The sequence below is a fragment of the Lithobates pipiens genome, unplaced genomic scaffold, assembly GCF_037356315.1.
Source record: "Lithobates pipiens isolate NorthernLeopardFrog02 unplaced genomic scaffold, aLitPip1_a1.2 Scaffold_22, whole genome shotgun sequence".
Lineage (NCBI taxonomy): Eukaryota > Metazoa > Chordata > Amphibia > Anura > Ranidae > Lithobates > Lithobates pipiens.
Window position 1 is genome coordinate 121,966,731 of NW_027507784.1, and position 15,532 is coordinate 121,982,262.

Genomic DNA, 15,532 nt, shown 5'->3' on the forward strand with positions numbered 1-15,532 from the left:
TTCCGACAACAAAACTGTGGATTTTTGTTCGAAGGTTGTTGGCTCCAACTTGTCTTGTATAAACACGGTCACACAAATGTTGGCCAACAATTACGAACATAGTGACGTACAAGCGAGCCGATAAAAAGGAAGTTCAATAGTCATGTGATATCTCCATTTTGAACGCTAGTTTTCCGGCTCTTACTTGATTCCGTGTAATGTTTATGCAGAATCACTGTGACTCTGGGGGAGGGGCTGTACCAGGAAGTCATGCACAGTATATGTGGGACTGGAAGCAGCAGCATGATACTTAGAGGGAGATCTGTTGTATATGACTCCTCCATGTAAAAATGTAAATCACTTTCTGAGCGAGTAATAAACCCTTCCCTGGTTAAGAAGTGCATTCAGCCTGTGTGTAACTTGCTGAGCAGACACTGGCAGCATTGCTAGCAACACCCTGAGAGACCCTGTGTCAAAGGGACATAACACTGAGCATGCGTGAACTTTTGTGGGACAGACTTGTGTACATCCGATCGGAAAGTCCGACAACAAAGTTTTGTTTGCGGAAAATTTGAGAACCTGCTAGCCGACATTTTTTGGTGGAAAGTCCGCCGATATACACGGTCAGACTTTCAGCCAACAAGCTCCCATCCAACATTTCCCATCGGAAAGTCCGATTGTGTGTACACGGCATTAGTGTTACTATGGAAACAGGAGTATGTCAATGCAATGCAAAACTCCTATTTACAGTGCCTTGAAAAAGTATTCATACCCCTTAAAATTTTCCACATTTTGTCATGTTACAACCAAAAACTTAAATGTATTTTATTGGGATTTTACATGATAGGCAAACAAAAAGTGGCACATAATTGAGAAATGGAAGGAAAATAATAAATGGTTTTCAAAAATTTTTACATATAAATATTTAAAAAGTGTGGCCTGCATTTGTATTCAGCCCCCTGAGTCAATACTTTGTAGAACCACCTTTCTCTGTAATTACAGCTACAAGTCTTTTTGGGGATGTCTCTACCAGCTTTGCACATCTAGAGAGTCACATTTTTGCCACATGTTCTCATGTTTTGCCACATGTAAATTGGATTTAGGTCTGGACTTTGACTGGGCCATTCTAACACATAAATATGATTTGCTCTGAACCATTCCATTGTAGCTCTGGCTGTATGTTTAGGGTCCTTGTCCCCCAGTCTGAAGTCTTTTGCAGACTCTAATGCCGCATACACACGACCGGTTTTCCCGTCGGAATATACTGTGAAGGTTTTTCCGATGAAGTTCCACTGAAACTGTCTTGCGTACACATGATCACACCAAAGTCTGATCGTCAAGAACGCGGGGACGTACAGCACGTACGATGGGACTAGAAAAATGAAGTTCAATAGCCAGTAGCCAATAGCCTCCGTCTCGTACTTGCTTCAGAGCATGCGTCGTTTTTGGTCCGGTGGAACAGCATACAGGCGAGCGGTTTTCCTGATAGGAATTGGTTCCGTCGGAAATATTTAAAACATGTTCTATTTCTAGGTACGTCAGAATTAAAAAAAAAAATAAAAAAAAATAAAAGTCAGATGAGGCATACACACAATCATAATATACGATGAAAAGATTCTGTCTTGACTTTTTCTGTTGGACATTCCGCTCATGTGTACGCAGCATTAGTTGGGCACCAGACACTTTGAGAATTCAAAAATAGATTTATTTTCTCTTAACAGAACTGGGGAGAGAGGGTTAGGGCCTGAACACCCTTAGGCAGATGCAAAATACTTGGCAGACTCCGAGACAAAAATCGGAATAGAAGAACAGCTATACAGTTCAAGGACCTTTAAGCTGAATTGCAGCAAACTATCTGTAGACCGCTGTCTCCTATAGCAACTGATCTGGTAACTTCAACTTCAGTACGAATCGCAACTCACAGTATCCTGTTCTGGATCCTCTCACTGAGCTCCCAGTCTCTCACTAGACTCTTCAAATCCCAGCCGCTACTGGATGCCTTGAGCTCCTTCACAACTATCCCACTGTGGCTTCCAAGTGTCACCAACACTGTCCCACTGGGTCCCTGACTTTGCTCTTCAGCTAACCTGCTGAATCCTCTGCAAGCGTCAGCCATACTGTTCCACTGGGTCCCTAGCTTGACTCTGCTGAGGCTTTCCTAACTTAGTTATCCTTGCTATCTGGGTTCTTTGGACAGAGTTTCGTAACTCTCTTTGGGCCAATAAACCACACGGGGTGAATGCTTGTAATCTGGCCAAAAATAAATACAGGTTGGCATTGGGGCAGTCCACATGGCTAGAGCCATAGACTGTTCAATGCAAGGAGAACGTGTATTCCACTCAAATGGAAACAATCCTAACCACCCTCGATGGCCTATTGGTTCTCATAAATCCAAAATCTTTAGTCCATGGAAAATCTTATTCCTTCTCGTAATTATAAAGGTGCATAGCTCCCAACTGTCCCTGACTTTGAGGGACTGTCCCTCTGTCCTCCTCATGTGTCCCTCATTTTGGTCTGATCTGTATAGTTGTATATAAAATGCATTGTTTATCTTTCAAAAAGTGTTTCCCAGTGATAAAACTTTCATCCAATTTCTAAATTGCTGCATTTGTACATTTTAAAAGCCAATATAAAAGGAATAGTAGTGGTGAAAAAAAAAAAGTACTTGTGGATTTAATTAACCTTTTTTTGGTTAATTCTCCTTTAGGCTCGATTCACATCTATGCATGTTGCTTTTGAGCGTTTCTGCAGTGCCTTCTGCGGTGCTTGCCACTTTTTTGGACACACATTTTTACCATGATTTGCATCTTTTTTACACTGTACGTAGCTGGTTTCTAAGGAGGGGGCCGGAAAAGCCGGCCGCCGCATCCCTAACAGCCAATGAGTCATCAGCTGTCAGCGGCTTCCAGCGCTGAATGTAAAAAAAAAAAAAAAAATTGCGGGTTAAAAAAAAAAAAAAAAAAATTATGAAAAAAAAAAGTGTGAGCCCCCCCCCCCATACCGGGCCCTTGGGTCTAGTGGATTCGGACGGGACTCCCTCACACCAATTTTTTTTTTTTTTTCAAAATGGCGCGGGGGTCCCCCCAAAATCCATACCAGACCCTTATCCGAGCATGCAGCCCGGCAGGTCAGGAAAGGGAGGGGACCCCCCCCACCACCATACTAGGCTGCATGCCCTCAACATGAGGGGATGGGTGCTTTGGGGCAAGGAGAGGCTTCCATCTTGCTTCCATGTTGATGGCGACAAGGGCCTCTTCCTAACAAACCTTGCCAGTGGTTGTCGGGGGTCTGCGAGCGGGGGGCATATCGGAATCTGTAAGCCCCCTTTAACAATGAGGGCCCCCGATCACAGGCTTCCCCCCTATGTGAATGAGTATGGGGTATAGTTGTACCCCTACCCATTCACCAAAAAAGTAATGTAGTGTTAAAAAATACAGTAGACAGTTTTTGACAAGTCTTTTATTAAAATTGTCCTCTTCTCCGCTTCTTCCTCCGGTCTTCCTCCATGTTCTCCTGCATCTTCCTCCTCCGGGCTTCTCATTCTCCTGCTTCTTCTTCTTCCGCTCTTCTTTCTTCTGTCTTCTTTGTCCGGTGTTCTTCCTCTGCTGCTGCTCCCGGCAGTGCAGTTGCTGTAGATCTGAGGGGGACATGCAAGGAAAATAAAAAACAGCATTTTAGCTTCACATGATTGGATGATAAAATCAGCAGAGTTTCCTCTCATATCAGATCTTCCCCTTAGATCTAAAGCTAATGCACTTGAAAGTGCACTTGTAGTGCAAAGTGGATTTGCCTTTAGTAAATAACCCCCACAGCAGTTGATCTCAGCAATATGTGTTGTGAGAATTTGATGGGAGTTCAGTTTAAATTAGATTCAAATTTCAGTCCAAATTTCCAAAATTCTGAAGCATTTTGTTACGTTATTCGGAGCGTTCGGTAAAAATTTTTATATTGTAATTCAAACTAGGGTATTTGGATACAAAAAAAATGTATCCGAATATTAATTCGTTAACAAAACGAACTGCACATTGAGAATATTGGCTGATGCTATCTTTGACCTTTAGCCCCCGTTCACACCAAATCCAACTTTTACATTTGTGCGACCTCATTTGAAGTCGCATGATTTTAAAGCTGCAGATCAGTGCGACTTCAGGTGCGACTTGGCTGTCAATCTGTGCGACTTCATGCACAGAGGTCTATGCAAGTTGCATCTGAAATCGCAAAAAAGAGTGCAGGATCCTTTTTTTTTCAAATCGGTGCAGCGTCAAATTGATTTGAACTGTTCCATTACTGACAATAGGGTGTGATTGTCATGGGATTTGGACCAGTCAAATCGCATGACAAGTCACACTGGTGTGAACGGGACTTAATGCCAGATGGCTACTATCTGTTCCATCTGTATGAATATGTCCAACTCCTCTTGTATAACATATGTCCAGTCATAATGATCTATGGTCTGTCTTTATTCATTATAGCAAAGCTCCATCCAAAAGGGGAAACTCCGCTTGTTGGCTACCCCACCCCCCCCCGCTGCCACATTTGGCACCTTTCAGGGGGCAGCGGATACCTGGCAAAACTCCCACTTCTGGGTAAGATTTCCGCAATTATTGTGTGGCGATCTACGAAATTTTCAACCCCTCCTCCTTCCCTTCCACTGCCTTCTGGGAGGCACACAGGTCCCAGAAAATAACGGGACGAGTCTGAAAGTGCAGCGTGACTTACGCATGCGCAGTACGAGACAGGCTGTGAAGCTGCAAAGGCTTCACTAACTGTTTCTCTTGGTGAAGATGCTGGCGCCTTCACCAGGAGCCGATGGATGGATGGATTGGGGTACCGACATTGCACGATCCCTGGGCAGGTAAGTATTATATTATAAGTCAACAGCAGTGGCGGCCCATGCACTGTGGGCACATGGTCGCCGCCCCCCCCCATCCATGTCCCATTCAGGATGCCGGACGTATGGATTCCTATGGTGGGGGTGGTATATTTTGAAGAACCTGATTAGAGCCAGAGGCTCTAATGACTTCAAAATAGGGTGGACTCGGGCCGCAGAGAGTGGGCCCTGATCCCACCCAATTGTGTGACAAAAGCAAATACATTTTCGCTATTCTCACACTAACCTTCCTCCCGGGCAATCAGGAGGCAGGACATCAGACCTGCTTCCTGATTGGCCAAAGTGCCAGGTCACCCTATTGGATGCCTTGCGCTTAGGAAGAGAAGCGAGGAGACTCGCAATAGAGCGGAGGTTGCCGCATCTCTGAAAGGTATGTCCGCCTGGCTGAGTCAGCTGCACCCCCCCTGCGTGCAGATCGCGGCTCTGGCACCCCCCCCCCCCTCGGGAGTTAGAGCCGAAATCCGTGCTTGTGGGGGGGGCATGCCAGTGCTGTGATCCACGCGTGCGTGGGGGGGAAGGAACCAGAGCCACAAAACTCTGCGAGTGTGTGGGGGGGGGGGTCAGTGGGCACAGTGGCTGCATTTGGTGTGCACAGGTGGCTGCATTTGATGGGCACAAATGGCTGCAATTAGTGGGGGAGGGGTTTCAGTATTTTTCAGTTTGTTTACGCCCCCCCCCCCCCCCCCCCAAAAAAAATTTGGAGCACCAGCTGCCACTGGTCAGCAGTTACAGTATTTGTAGCTGCTGACTTTCAATTTTTTTCCCCCAGGCTGAAAATCCACTTTACGCAGCCTTAACCCTGTTTTGGTTTCTGGTATTAAATAATAATAGTTAAAAAAAGAATAAATTACACCACCACACATCTGCAATACACAGCTGTGTAAAGTCTAAGTAGGGTATTCCCATCCCTTTTGAGAGATTAGATGGAAATTTCATAGTCAGAGTGCAGTCAGAGGATGTGACTGTATAGTTATTCCAGGTAAATGAAAATATTGAAGCATTTAGATCTGCATGACAGCCAGGCAACTAACATTCTCGAAAGGTCAGCAATAGGTGTACCATTAATAGGTTTTTATACACCTGCATGTTTTTCTCCCATATCTCCAGTAGGTGGCGCTGGCAAGCTGCAGGCTGTTTGCTTCCACTCCTCTCTTTCCTATGAGAAGCAGTATAGAAGAACTTGCGTGCATTCATTGTAATCCTCCAAATCCGCTAAAATACATCCAGCTACTGGGAGTATGCTAACCAGCTTCAGAAATCATTACCAACTATCCTGTGGCAAAGAGGGCTGAGCGTTACCTCTGCAGACCAGGCTGTTCGATTTCCCCTTTGTCGCAGTATTTACCAGTAATTCAGACATGAAGAAAGCCGTCCTGCACAATTTTCTAGAAGAAAACATCCGATCAAGTATTTTTTTATTTTTTTTCCCTGGTGCCAACATGGCAACATACTAAACCACATGTATGCTGCCATGGATTAGTGCCAGGAAAGGAAAATTACGGTAAGAATTTAATAAAATTTTCCATTTCCCTGGTGCCAAAATGGCAGCATACATGTTAGTATACTACCATTGATTGGTGCCAGGAAAGGAAAATTGTGGTAAGTATTCAATCCAATTTCCCTTTTTTTTTTTTTGTTTAGGCCTTTTTCACAGGGCAGCCAGATGGCGGTAAAAACAGGCAGTCGAGCCCCTGACCACCTAAAACCTAACATACAGGGGGCAGTATTCATGCTGTGGCCGTCTTGCTTTGCATAGCAGCAAATTGTCAAGTTGAACAGGACTGCATCGCTACCGCACGGCAAACACTTGGCTTATGGTTGTGGCTCATTAGTTCCATTTTAGTTCACTGTTCATCAAAAGGAAAAGAGAACAAAAAAAACAAAAAAACAAAAAAACAAAAAAAACACAAGCATTCAGGAGGTGGGAAGATTGCATGTACATGGCAAGATGTTCTCTGCTGTAAATGAAGGGCATGTTACTAGGCTATTTTCTCTCCAAGTCAAATGTCATTCCTTCATAAAGAATTGAGTGAATCAGCAATATACTGCTTTATAAGCTAACAATCATAGGAAATAAATACCGTATATACTCGAGTATAGGTCGATCCGAATACAAGCCGAGGCCCCTAATTTACCACAAAAAAAATGGGAAAACTTACTGACTCGTGTATAAGCCAAGGGTGAGACATGCCTGTCCAGCCTACCTGTGTGTCCGTCCAGCCTACCTGTGTGTCCGTCCAGCCTACCTGTGTGTCCGTCTAGCCTACCTGTGTCCTGTGCCTCTTTGTCCTTCTGCAGCCTGTGTCCTTCTGCAGCGATCTGCATGTAAAAACATACCAGGATCGCCGCACCTCTTCTCGTCTGTGACAGACGGCGGCCATTCCACTGTTCAAAAGCCGCGCCTCCGTCTGTGATGGGCGGAACACTCAATTTCCCAGCAGTCAGTGTTCCGCCTATCACGGACATCCTCTCATCCTCGTCCGTAGTATGAGGATGAGCGGATGTCCGTGATAGGCGGACCACTGACTGCTGGGAAATTGAGTGTTCCGCCTATCACAGACAGGGAGGCGCGGCTTTTGAATAGTGGAATGGCCGCCGTCTGTCTGCACGACACGCTGATCGGGTAGACAGACGGCGGTGACTCGAGTATAAGCCGAGGGGGGCACTTTCAACCTAAAAAAAGGGGCTGAAAATCTCAGCTTATACTCGAGTATATACGGTACTATGATCAGCTCCATCTAGGGTTGCGACCTGTCTGGTTTTGACCCGGACAGTACGGGTTTAGGAGGCTGTGCCCGGGTTTCCCTTTGCCTCACACCCGGACACCATTTCCAGCTGACAGGGGTACCATGGGGCCTCCTTTTACGAGCCCCAGCACACAGGGGGACCTGGACAGCAGGGGCATCGGAGCGGCGGGCGGGGGGAGCAATTACAGGGCAATCAAAACATATGAGAGAGAGAGCGGGCGACAGACAGCTGCTGGTGCGGAAGGTTTTAATAAAATAAATGCTTAAAAGCAATCCACTCACTCTCCATGTCAGAGCTGTATATGTCAGTCTGTGAAGTTGGATGTCCCATTCTCCCCTCTGATCCACGCTGCTCTTATCACTGAATCGCTGGAGGAAGCCAAGGATACAGAGCTGCGGGGAGACTGCAGTGAGCTGTCAGCCTGGGATGCTGTGACCAATCAGAGCATTCCAGAGGCTTAAGCACGCCTCCATCATCAGAGGCTGACAGTTCACATGAGTTTCCCGATTCAGTGATAAGAGCAGCGTGGATCGGAGGGGAGAATGGGACAGCCAACTTCACAGACTGACATATACAGCTCTGACATGGAGAGTGAGTGGATTGCTTTTAAGCATTTTATTAAAAACTTCTGCACCAGCAGCTGCCTGTCACCTCTCTCTCCCTTATGTTTTGACCCTTCTGTGTAATTGCCCCCCCCCTCTGTATTTGCATGGGCCCCTCCTGTCACACTCTGCCCCCCCCTCCTGCCACACTCTGCATCCCCCTCCTGCCACACCGGGGTACTGATGTAAAGAAGACTACTAATGTAAATTGAGATTTGAAAAGAGGGTCTCTTGATTTAGGAGGGCTCCTAATGTAAAGGGGCCCTTGATATGTGGAGTTACTGATATAACAGGCCTCTGCTGTTGTGAGGGAGGACTCTGATGTGAAGGGGGGGGGGGGGAACTCTGATCTCATGGAGGGACTATTGATGCTCAGTACAGTGCTCCTAATGTAAAAGGGTGACTCCTGGTGTAAAGGGGGACTCCAGACTCCTGAAACCTGATGAAGGGGGACTCCTGATCTAAAGGGGACTTTAATGTAAAAGGGGGATTCCTGAACTAATGGAAGTGTTTAGGGGGGCACTCGTATAAAGGGACTCTCATATAATGGGGGTCTTTAATCTAATAGGGCACTGATATAAGGGCACTCTGTTCTAATGGGGGGTCTCTAAGGAGAGGTAAAAATTTGCTGTGCACTGTTAAAGTGTTCGGGTTTAGCTTGAAGAAAAGGTGGCAACTCTAGCTCCATCTAAAGGCAATTTTTTTTTTTATTCGCTCTATTCAAAATAACAGTGGAACTAGACTTTATCTTAGGGCTATAAACCGAAATTGCTATTTAATACGTTTTTAATATTTAAAATAATTTCACTCATCCATCCATGTCTCCATGCTTTAACTGTTCAGAAAGCACTTTGAAAAACACCCCCCTTGCACTTCTAGATGCGGCCAACTTGGGTAAGGGCTGATGATTCATGGAGCATTTATTTCCTGTAATTCATCTGCCCATACAGTGCATCCAGAAAGTATTCACAGCGCTTCACTTTTTCCACATTTTGTTTTGTTACAGTCTTATTCCAAAAATGAACTAAATTCATTTTTTCCGCTCAAAATTCTACAAACAATACCCCAAAATGACAACGAGAAAGCCGTTTGTTTGAAATCTTTATACATTTTTTGAAAACCTTCCTGAGTCTCTCAGGGCATGCAAGGCAGGAGGGTGTGCTTAGATGAGAAAGCCCCTCCCCTCCCATGAAGACTCCTGGGATGTATGACATCATTTTGGTCTAGGCCAGAAACCAGGAAGTAGCAGAGAAATAAAAAAAAAAAGTAAATATACCTTCCTATCTATTTACTATGTTAGCAGCATAGGGATTAAAAAGTTCATTCTGATTGAGAGAGTTTAGTTTCACTTTAATAACATTTGACCTGGAAAGAAAATAGTCTAACAACAGTCGATTTAAAATCTGTACCACATTTATTTTTATTTTTTTAATGGAGGCCTTAGTTCTATTTGATCTTAGCTATTTAACCACTTGCCGCAAAATCACATAACTGTACGCCATTCTGCTTCAAGTGTTTGTACTAGGGTAAGGTGACCAGATTTTTAACCGCTTCCCACCCGCCCTATGGCCGAATGACGGCCTTCGAGCGGGCGGCTTCCTTCGCCTGGCCGTCCCTGTTTACTTCCGCAATGCGCGCCGCCGGGGGCGCGCATCGCGGAAGTATTGTATTTGCCGTGTCTCCCGGAGACAGGCGAATACAGATCGCCGTGAACGGCCAATCAAAGCGGCCGTTCACAGCGCGATCGCAGCTACCAATGGGAGATGATCTCATATGTAAACATATGAGATCATCTCCCATTGCCGTGTCTCTCCCTCCTCACACAGAGACAGCGTGTGAGGAGGGAGAGCGATCTGTCAGCCCCAGTGCCTGCCCCACTGCCGCCCGCCAGCCCCAGTGCCGTCAGTGCCGTCAGCCCCAGTGCCGGCCGTCAGCCCCAGTGCTGGCCGTCAGCCCCAGTGCCAGCAGTGCCGGCCGTCAGCCCCAGTGCCGTCAGTGCCGTCAGTGCAGCCAGTGCCACCTGCCAGTGCCGTCAGTGCAGCCAGTGCCACCTGCCAGTGCCACGTGCCATCCGTCAGCCCCAGTGCCGCCAGTGCCACCACCAGTGCCAGTGCCACTTACCAGTGCCACCTGCCAGCGCCACCTGCCAGCCCCAGTGCCACCTGCCAGTGCCACGTGCCATCCGTCAGCCCCAGTGCCGCCAGTGCCACCACCAGTGCCAGTGCCACTTACCAGTGCCACCTGCCAGCGCCAGTGCCACCTGCCAGCGCCGTCAGCCCCAGTGCCGCCAGTGCCACCTGCCAACGCCAGTGCCATCCGTCAGCCCCAGTGCCGCCAGCCCCAGTGCCACCTGCCAGCGCCATTTGCCAGAGCAATTAGTCAGTGCCAGCCCCATCTGTCTGCCTCCAGTGCCATCTGCCTCCAGTGCCATCTGCCTCCAGTGCCACGTGGGGTCACTTTGTGGGCATTTCCATTGTCCTGGTGCTCCAGGGCCTTCAAAACTGTAATAGGCCTCTGTATGTGGTCAGGCTGTGTAAAAGTCTCACACATTTGGTATTGTTATACTCAGGAGGAGTAGCAGAACGTATTTTGGGGTGTCATTTTTGCTATGTACATGCTATGTGTTGGCAATATCTTATAAATGGACAACTTTGCATAAAAAAAAAAATGCATTTTCATTTTTTTTTCCACATTTTTCTAAAACTTCTGGAAAAAAAAAAATGAACCATTCAAACGACTCATTATGCCTCAGATTATACGTTGGGGTGTTAGCTTTCCAAAATGGGGTCACTTTGTGGGCATTTCCATTGTTCTGGTGCTCCAGGGCCTTCAAAACTGTAATAGGTGGTTGAGAAATGAAATGTGTAATTTATGTAATATACCAGTACATCAGATGTGATCAATTTTGTGTGATTCACACCACAGCTTGTAGACTCTCTAACTTTCACAAAGAACAAATAATATCCACTAATTTGGGTTATTTTTACCAAAGATATGTAGCAGTATAAATTGTGGCCAAAATTTATGAAAAAAAAATTATAATTTGCAAAATTTTATCACAGAAACAAAGAAATATGCGGTTTTTTTTCAAAATTTTCGGTCTTTTTTCATTTATAGCGCAAAAAATAAAAACCCCAGAGGTGATCAAATACCACCAAAAGAAAGCTCTATTTGTGGGAAAAAAAGGACACAAAATTCATTTGGGTACAGTGTTGCATGACTGAGTAATTGTCATTCAAATTGTGAGAGCACCAAAAGCTAAAAATTGGTCTGGTCAGGAAGGGTGTTTAAGTGCCCAGTAAGCAAGTGGTTAAAATTAAATCCGGGGACATACTTTTGTTTTGTTTTTTTACTAGTAATGGCAGCAATCAGCGACTGATGGCGGGACTGCGATATTGTGGTGGACAAACCAGACACGAATGCCGCGTACACACGACCGGTTTTCCCGTCAGAATAAACTCCAAAGGTTTTTCCGGCAGAGTTCCACTGAAACTGTCTTGCCTACACATGATCACAACAAAGTCCAACAGTCTAGAGCGCGGTGACCTACAACAGGTACGACGGGACTAGAAAAGGGAAGTTCAATAGCCAATAGCCTCCGTCTCGTACTTGCTTCAGAACATGCTCCGTTTTTGGTCCATGGGAGCAGCATACAGACGAGCGGTTTTCCCGATAGGAAATGGTTCAGTCAGAAATATTTAGAACATGTTCTATTTCTAGGAACACAGGATCAATGTCTTCCACACTGACAGAATGGCGCACTGCCTTGTTTAGGCAGACCACTAGGCGAGTCCGTCGGATCCGCTGATTGGCTGTGATCACGTATATAAGTGATCCTGTGCAGGTCGACCGCCCTGTAGCAGTAAATCTGCTATCAGGTGATCGGCAACTAGTTAAGATCATCAGCATTATGATAACTCACAGGCAGGGGGCACTCTATCATGGCTCTGTAATATTGTGTCACATAACATGGCTGCTGGGTGCTGATTTTGTTAACTTTTGACCAATAAGTGCCCCCCACTGCCTGTGAGTTCTGATACCACCCATTATGCCAGAGAGACAGACACAGTGCAATGTAGTCTATTCACAGACACCCCAAAGCACACCTGTGTTTCATAGTTTCATAGTTAGTAAGGTTGAATAAAGACACCAGTCCATCCAGTTCAACCTGAGTGAGGTGTCTACAATAGACCCTATCCCTGTACATTGCACACTCACATTGGTCCCTACCCTCAAGGTGCCCACAATCCAAGGTCCCCATTCATATACTAGGGCCAATTTTGGACAGAAGCCAATTAACCTACCTGCATGTCTTTTGATTGTGGGAGGAAACCAGAGTACCCGGAGGAAACCCACACAGGCACAGGGAGAACATGCAAACTCCAGGCAGGTAGTGTCGTGGTGGGGATTTGAACCAGCGACCCTTCTTACTGCTAGGTGAGAGTGCTAACCACTACACCACTGTGCCGCCCGCCTGTTGAAGCCTTGAAGGCACTGGCAGCCCCACCATTGGATCCCCTCCCCCTCTATTCCTGCTGCTGGACATCATCAGCTGAGCTCAGCTGCCTCTCTCTGCCCGTTGCCGCCTCCGCGGGCCTCACAGCCTCTCAGGTCTCACTCTCCGGGCCCCGGCTACTACTGGGTGGGGAGCGGAGGAAAATGACTGGAATGGGCATGTGCCGGAAACTGAAGAAATAATCCATCCGCTCTGACCAGCACATCATCATCAGAAAGGGACACAGATAATGGAAAAAATACACCCCCCTAAGCTAGTAGGAGCAGGGGGGGGGGGGTTGCAATTCAATTTGGCAGACTTGGTCCGGGGGACAGTGTCCAATCCGGGGACTGTCCCCTGGAACCGGGGACATCTGGTCAGCCTATACTGGGGTGATATGCAGCTGCAGGCATCATGTCGGTACCATTTTCTTTTAGAACCGAGCAGGCTCGGACTGGGACAAAAAAATAGGCCCGGGCATTTTGGATTGAGCAGCCCTTAACATGTTAACTGGCCCGTTCCCCACTCTCCACCCTGATGGATCCCCCGGGCGAGGGAACCCAACAAAGGTGTGGGGGGAGGGGGGACCAGGAAACAGCATGGGAGGGTGGAGAGCACAGGGGGGCAGCAGAGAGCATGGAGGGATGTGGAAAGCATGGGGGGGGGGGGGGGGGCAAAGAGCATGGGCGGATGTGGAGAGCACAGGGGGGCTGGCGGAGAGCATGGGCGGATGTGGAGAGCACAGGGGGGCTGGCGGAGAGCATGTGCGGATGTGGAGAGCACAGGGGGGCTGGCGGAGAGCATGGGCGGATGTGGAGAGCATGGGGGGGGGGGCAGCAGAGAGCATGAGGGAATGTGGAGAGCACGGGGGGGGGGGGGGTTGCGGAAAGCATGGGGGTAGGTGGAGAGCATGGGGGGAGGTGGAGAGCACAGGGAAGGCAGAGAGCCGGGGGGTGGTGAGCACAAGGAAGGCAGTAGAGAGCCGGGGGGAGGTGGAGAGCACGGGGGGGGGGGGGGGGGCAGCAGAAAGCATGGGGAAATGTGGAGAGCACAGGGGGGCAGCGGAGAGCATGGGGGAATGTGGAGAGCACAGGGGGGCAGCGGAGAGCATGGGGGAATGTGGAGAGCACAGGGGTAGCGGAGAGCATGGGGGAATGTGGAGAGCACAGGGGTAGCGGAGAGCATGGGGGAATGTGGAGAGCACAGGGGTAGCGGAGAGCATGGGGGAATGTGGAGAGCACAGGGGTAGCGGAGAGCATGGGGGAATGCAGAGAGCACAGGGGTAGCGGAGAGCACAGGGGTAGCGGGGAGCATGGTGGAATGTGAAGAGCACAGGGGGGGGGGGGGGCAGCAGAGAACATGGTGGAATGTGGAGAGCACAGGTGGGCAGTAAAGAGCATGGAGGAACGTGGAGAGCACAGGGGGCATGTCAGGAAGCATGGGGTGAGGTGGAGAGCACAGGGGGGCAGCAGAGAACATGGAGGAATGTGAAGAGCACAGGGGGTGGTGGAAAGCATGAGGGTGGAGAGCACGGGGAGGTGGCAAAGAGCATGGGGGAATGTGGAGAGCATGGGGGAATGTGGAGAGCATGGGGGGGTGGCGGAGAGCATGGGGGGAGATATGGAGCCCAGGGGGTGGCGGAGAGCATGGGGGAGGTGGAGAGCCCGGAGGGGTGGCAGAGAGCATGGGGGGAGGTGGAGAGCCAAGGGGGGTAGCAGAGAGCCTGGGGGAGGTGGAGAGCGCAGGGGGGTGGCATCAGAGAGAACCAGGATAGGAGGAGTGGCTGCATATAGAAGAATCATTCCCTCCATCTTCCTCCTGCAGTCTCGGAATGCCTGCTTCTCTACCTCTCGCAGGTATTCAGAGACTGCAGGAGGAAGATGAAAAGATTGTTCTATATGCAGCCCCCCTCCACTGCTTATCCTATCCAGGTTACGGGGCGGGGGGGGGGGGACTGCACTCACGTTTTCTCTTATCGCTCACTCCATGGTGTCTGCTCCAGCCTCTTCCCCACTTCGCAGTCCATGCCCCCGGCACCGACGGCTGACCAATACGGGCGAGGCCATAGGTGTCTCATCTAGGATCTTGGAGCCGAGGGATGGCTTTGTGATAATAACCAATGCGGCTAATCAGCCACTCTATTGTTATTACAAGCAAGGCGAGGCCCCCCCCCCTTCCACTGCCTTCCTCTGCTCCACCCGGGCTCTCCCGTCCCAATGGGAGGCCCGAGCAACAAACAGGCACATCCAGTTTACCGCAGCCTTAAAGGCTCCAGACTTTAAAAAAAAAATTCAGTACTCAAAACAGCCAAACTTGGCATTTTGAATGCTTTTAAGTGCAAAGGAGAGATTTGGGGTCTTAAAGGCCCCAGATCTCTCCATAAAGAGTATATATAAAAAAACATGTTGCGCTGTCATATAAATAGTGCAACAATTATCACACCTAATATATTTTGTGATTCATTCAAAAGTCCAAAAGAATAATGTCCTGAAAACACCATAAAGTCCATAAAGCGATGAAAAGAAGGTGCAATGTCGTCCAGTTCTTATTCGGTGCAATACTTAGTGCTCCCCATAGGAAAAGAGCAAAATATCTGCTTAGCAGATCAATAGACCTAGCAAGGTCTGTACTCGCATCTGTGAGCTTTATCCCTCACACTAGGTGTAGGCTACATCAGCTTATCCAGCCGCCTTATGGAAAGCGATCATGGAAACCACCAAAGATATATGTCCTTAAGGTATCCTCAGGAATCAGTCATGCGATATAACAATGAGAAAAGAGAAAACGCATTGCACAGCATCCAGATAAAAATTAGGA

The 15,532-nt window shown here is 48.1% G+C and overlaps 1 protein-coding gene across 3 annotated transcripts in view; it reads right to left on the reverse strand.

Annotated features, from left to right (window-relative positions):
• Positions 1–779: 779 nt before the first annotated feature.
• The window catches only part of LOC143924117 (uncharacterized), a 44,191-nt gene continuing 29,438 nt past the window's right edge, over positions 780–15,532 (reverse strand). For all 3 annotated transcript variants that reach the window (XR_013261826.1, XM_077448173.1, XM_077448174.1), the window contains one exon: positions 780–3,616. Coding sequence is in view for 2 of the 3 variants with exons in the window: in XM_077448173.1 (XP_077304299.1) it covers positions 3,404–3,616 (213 nt within the window). In the remaining variant the exon portion in view is untranslated. The remainder of the gene's footprint in view (positions 3,617–15,532) is intronic.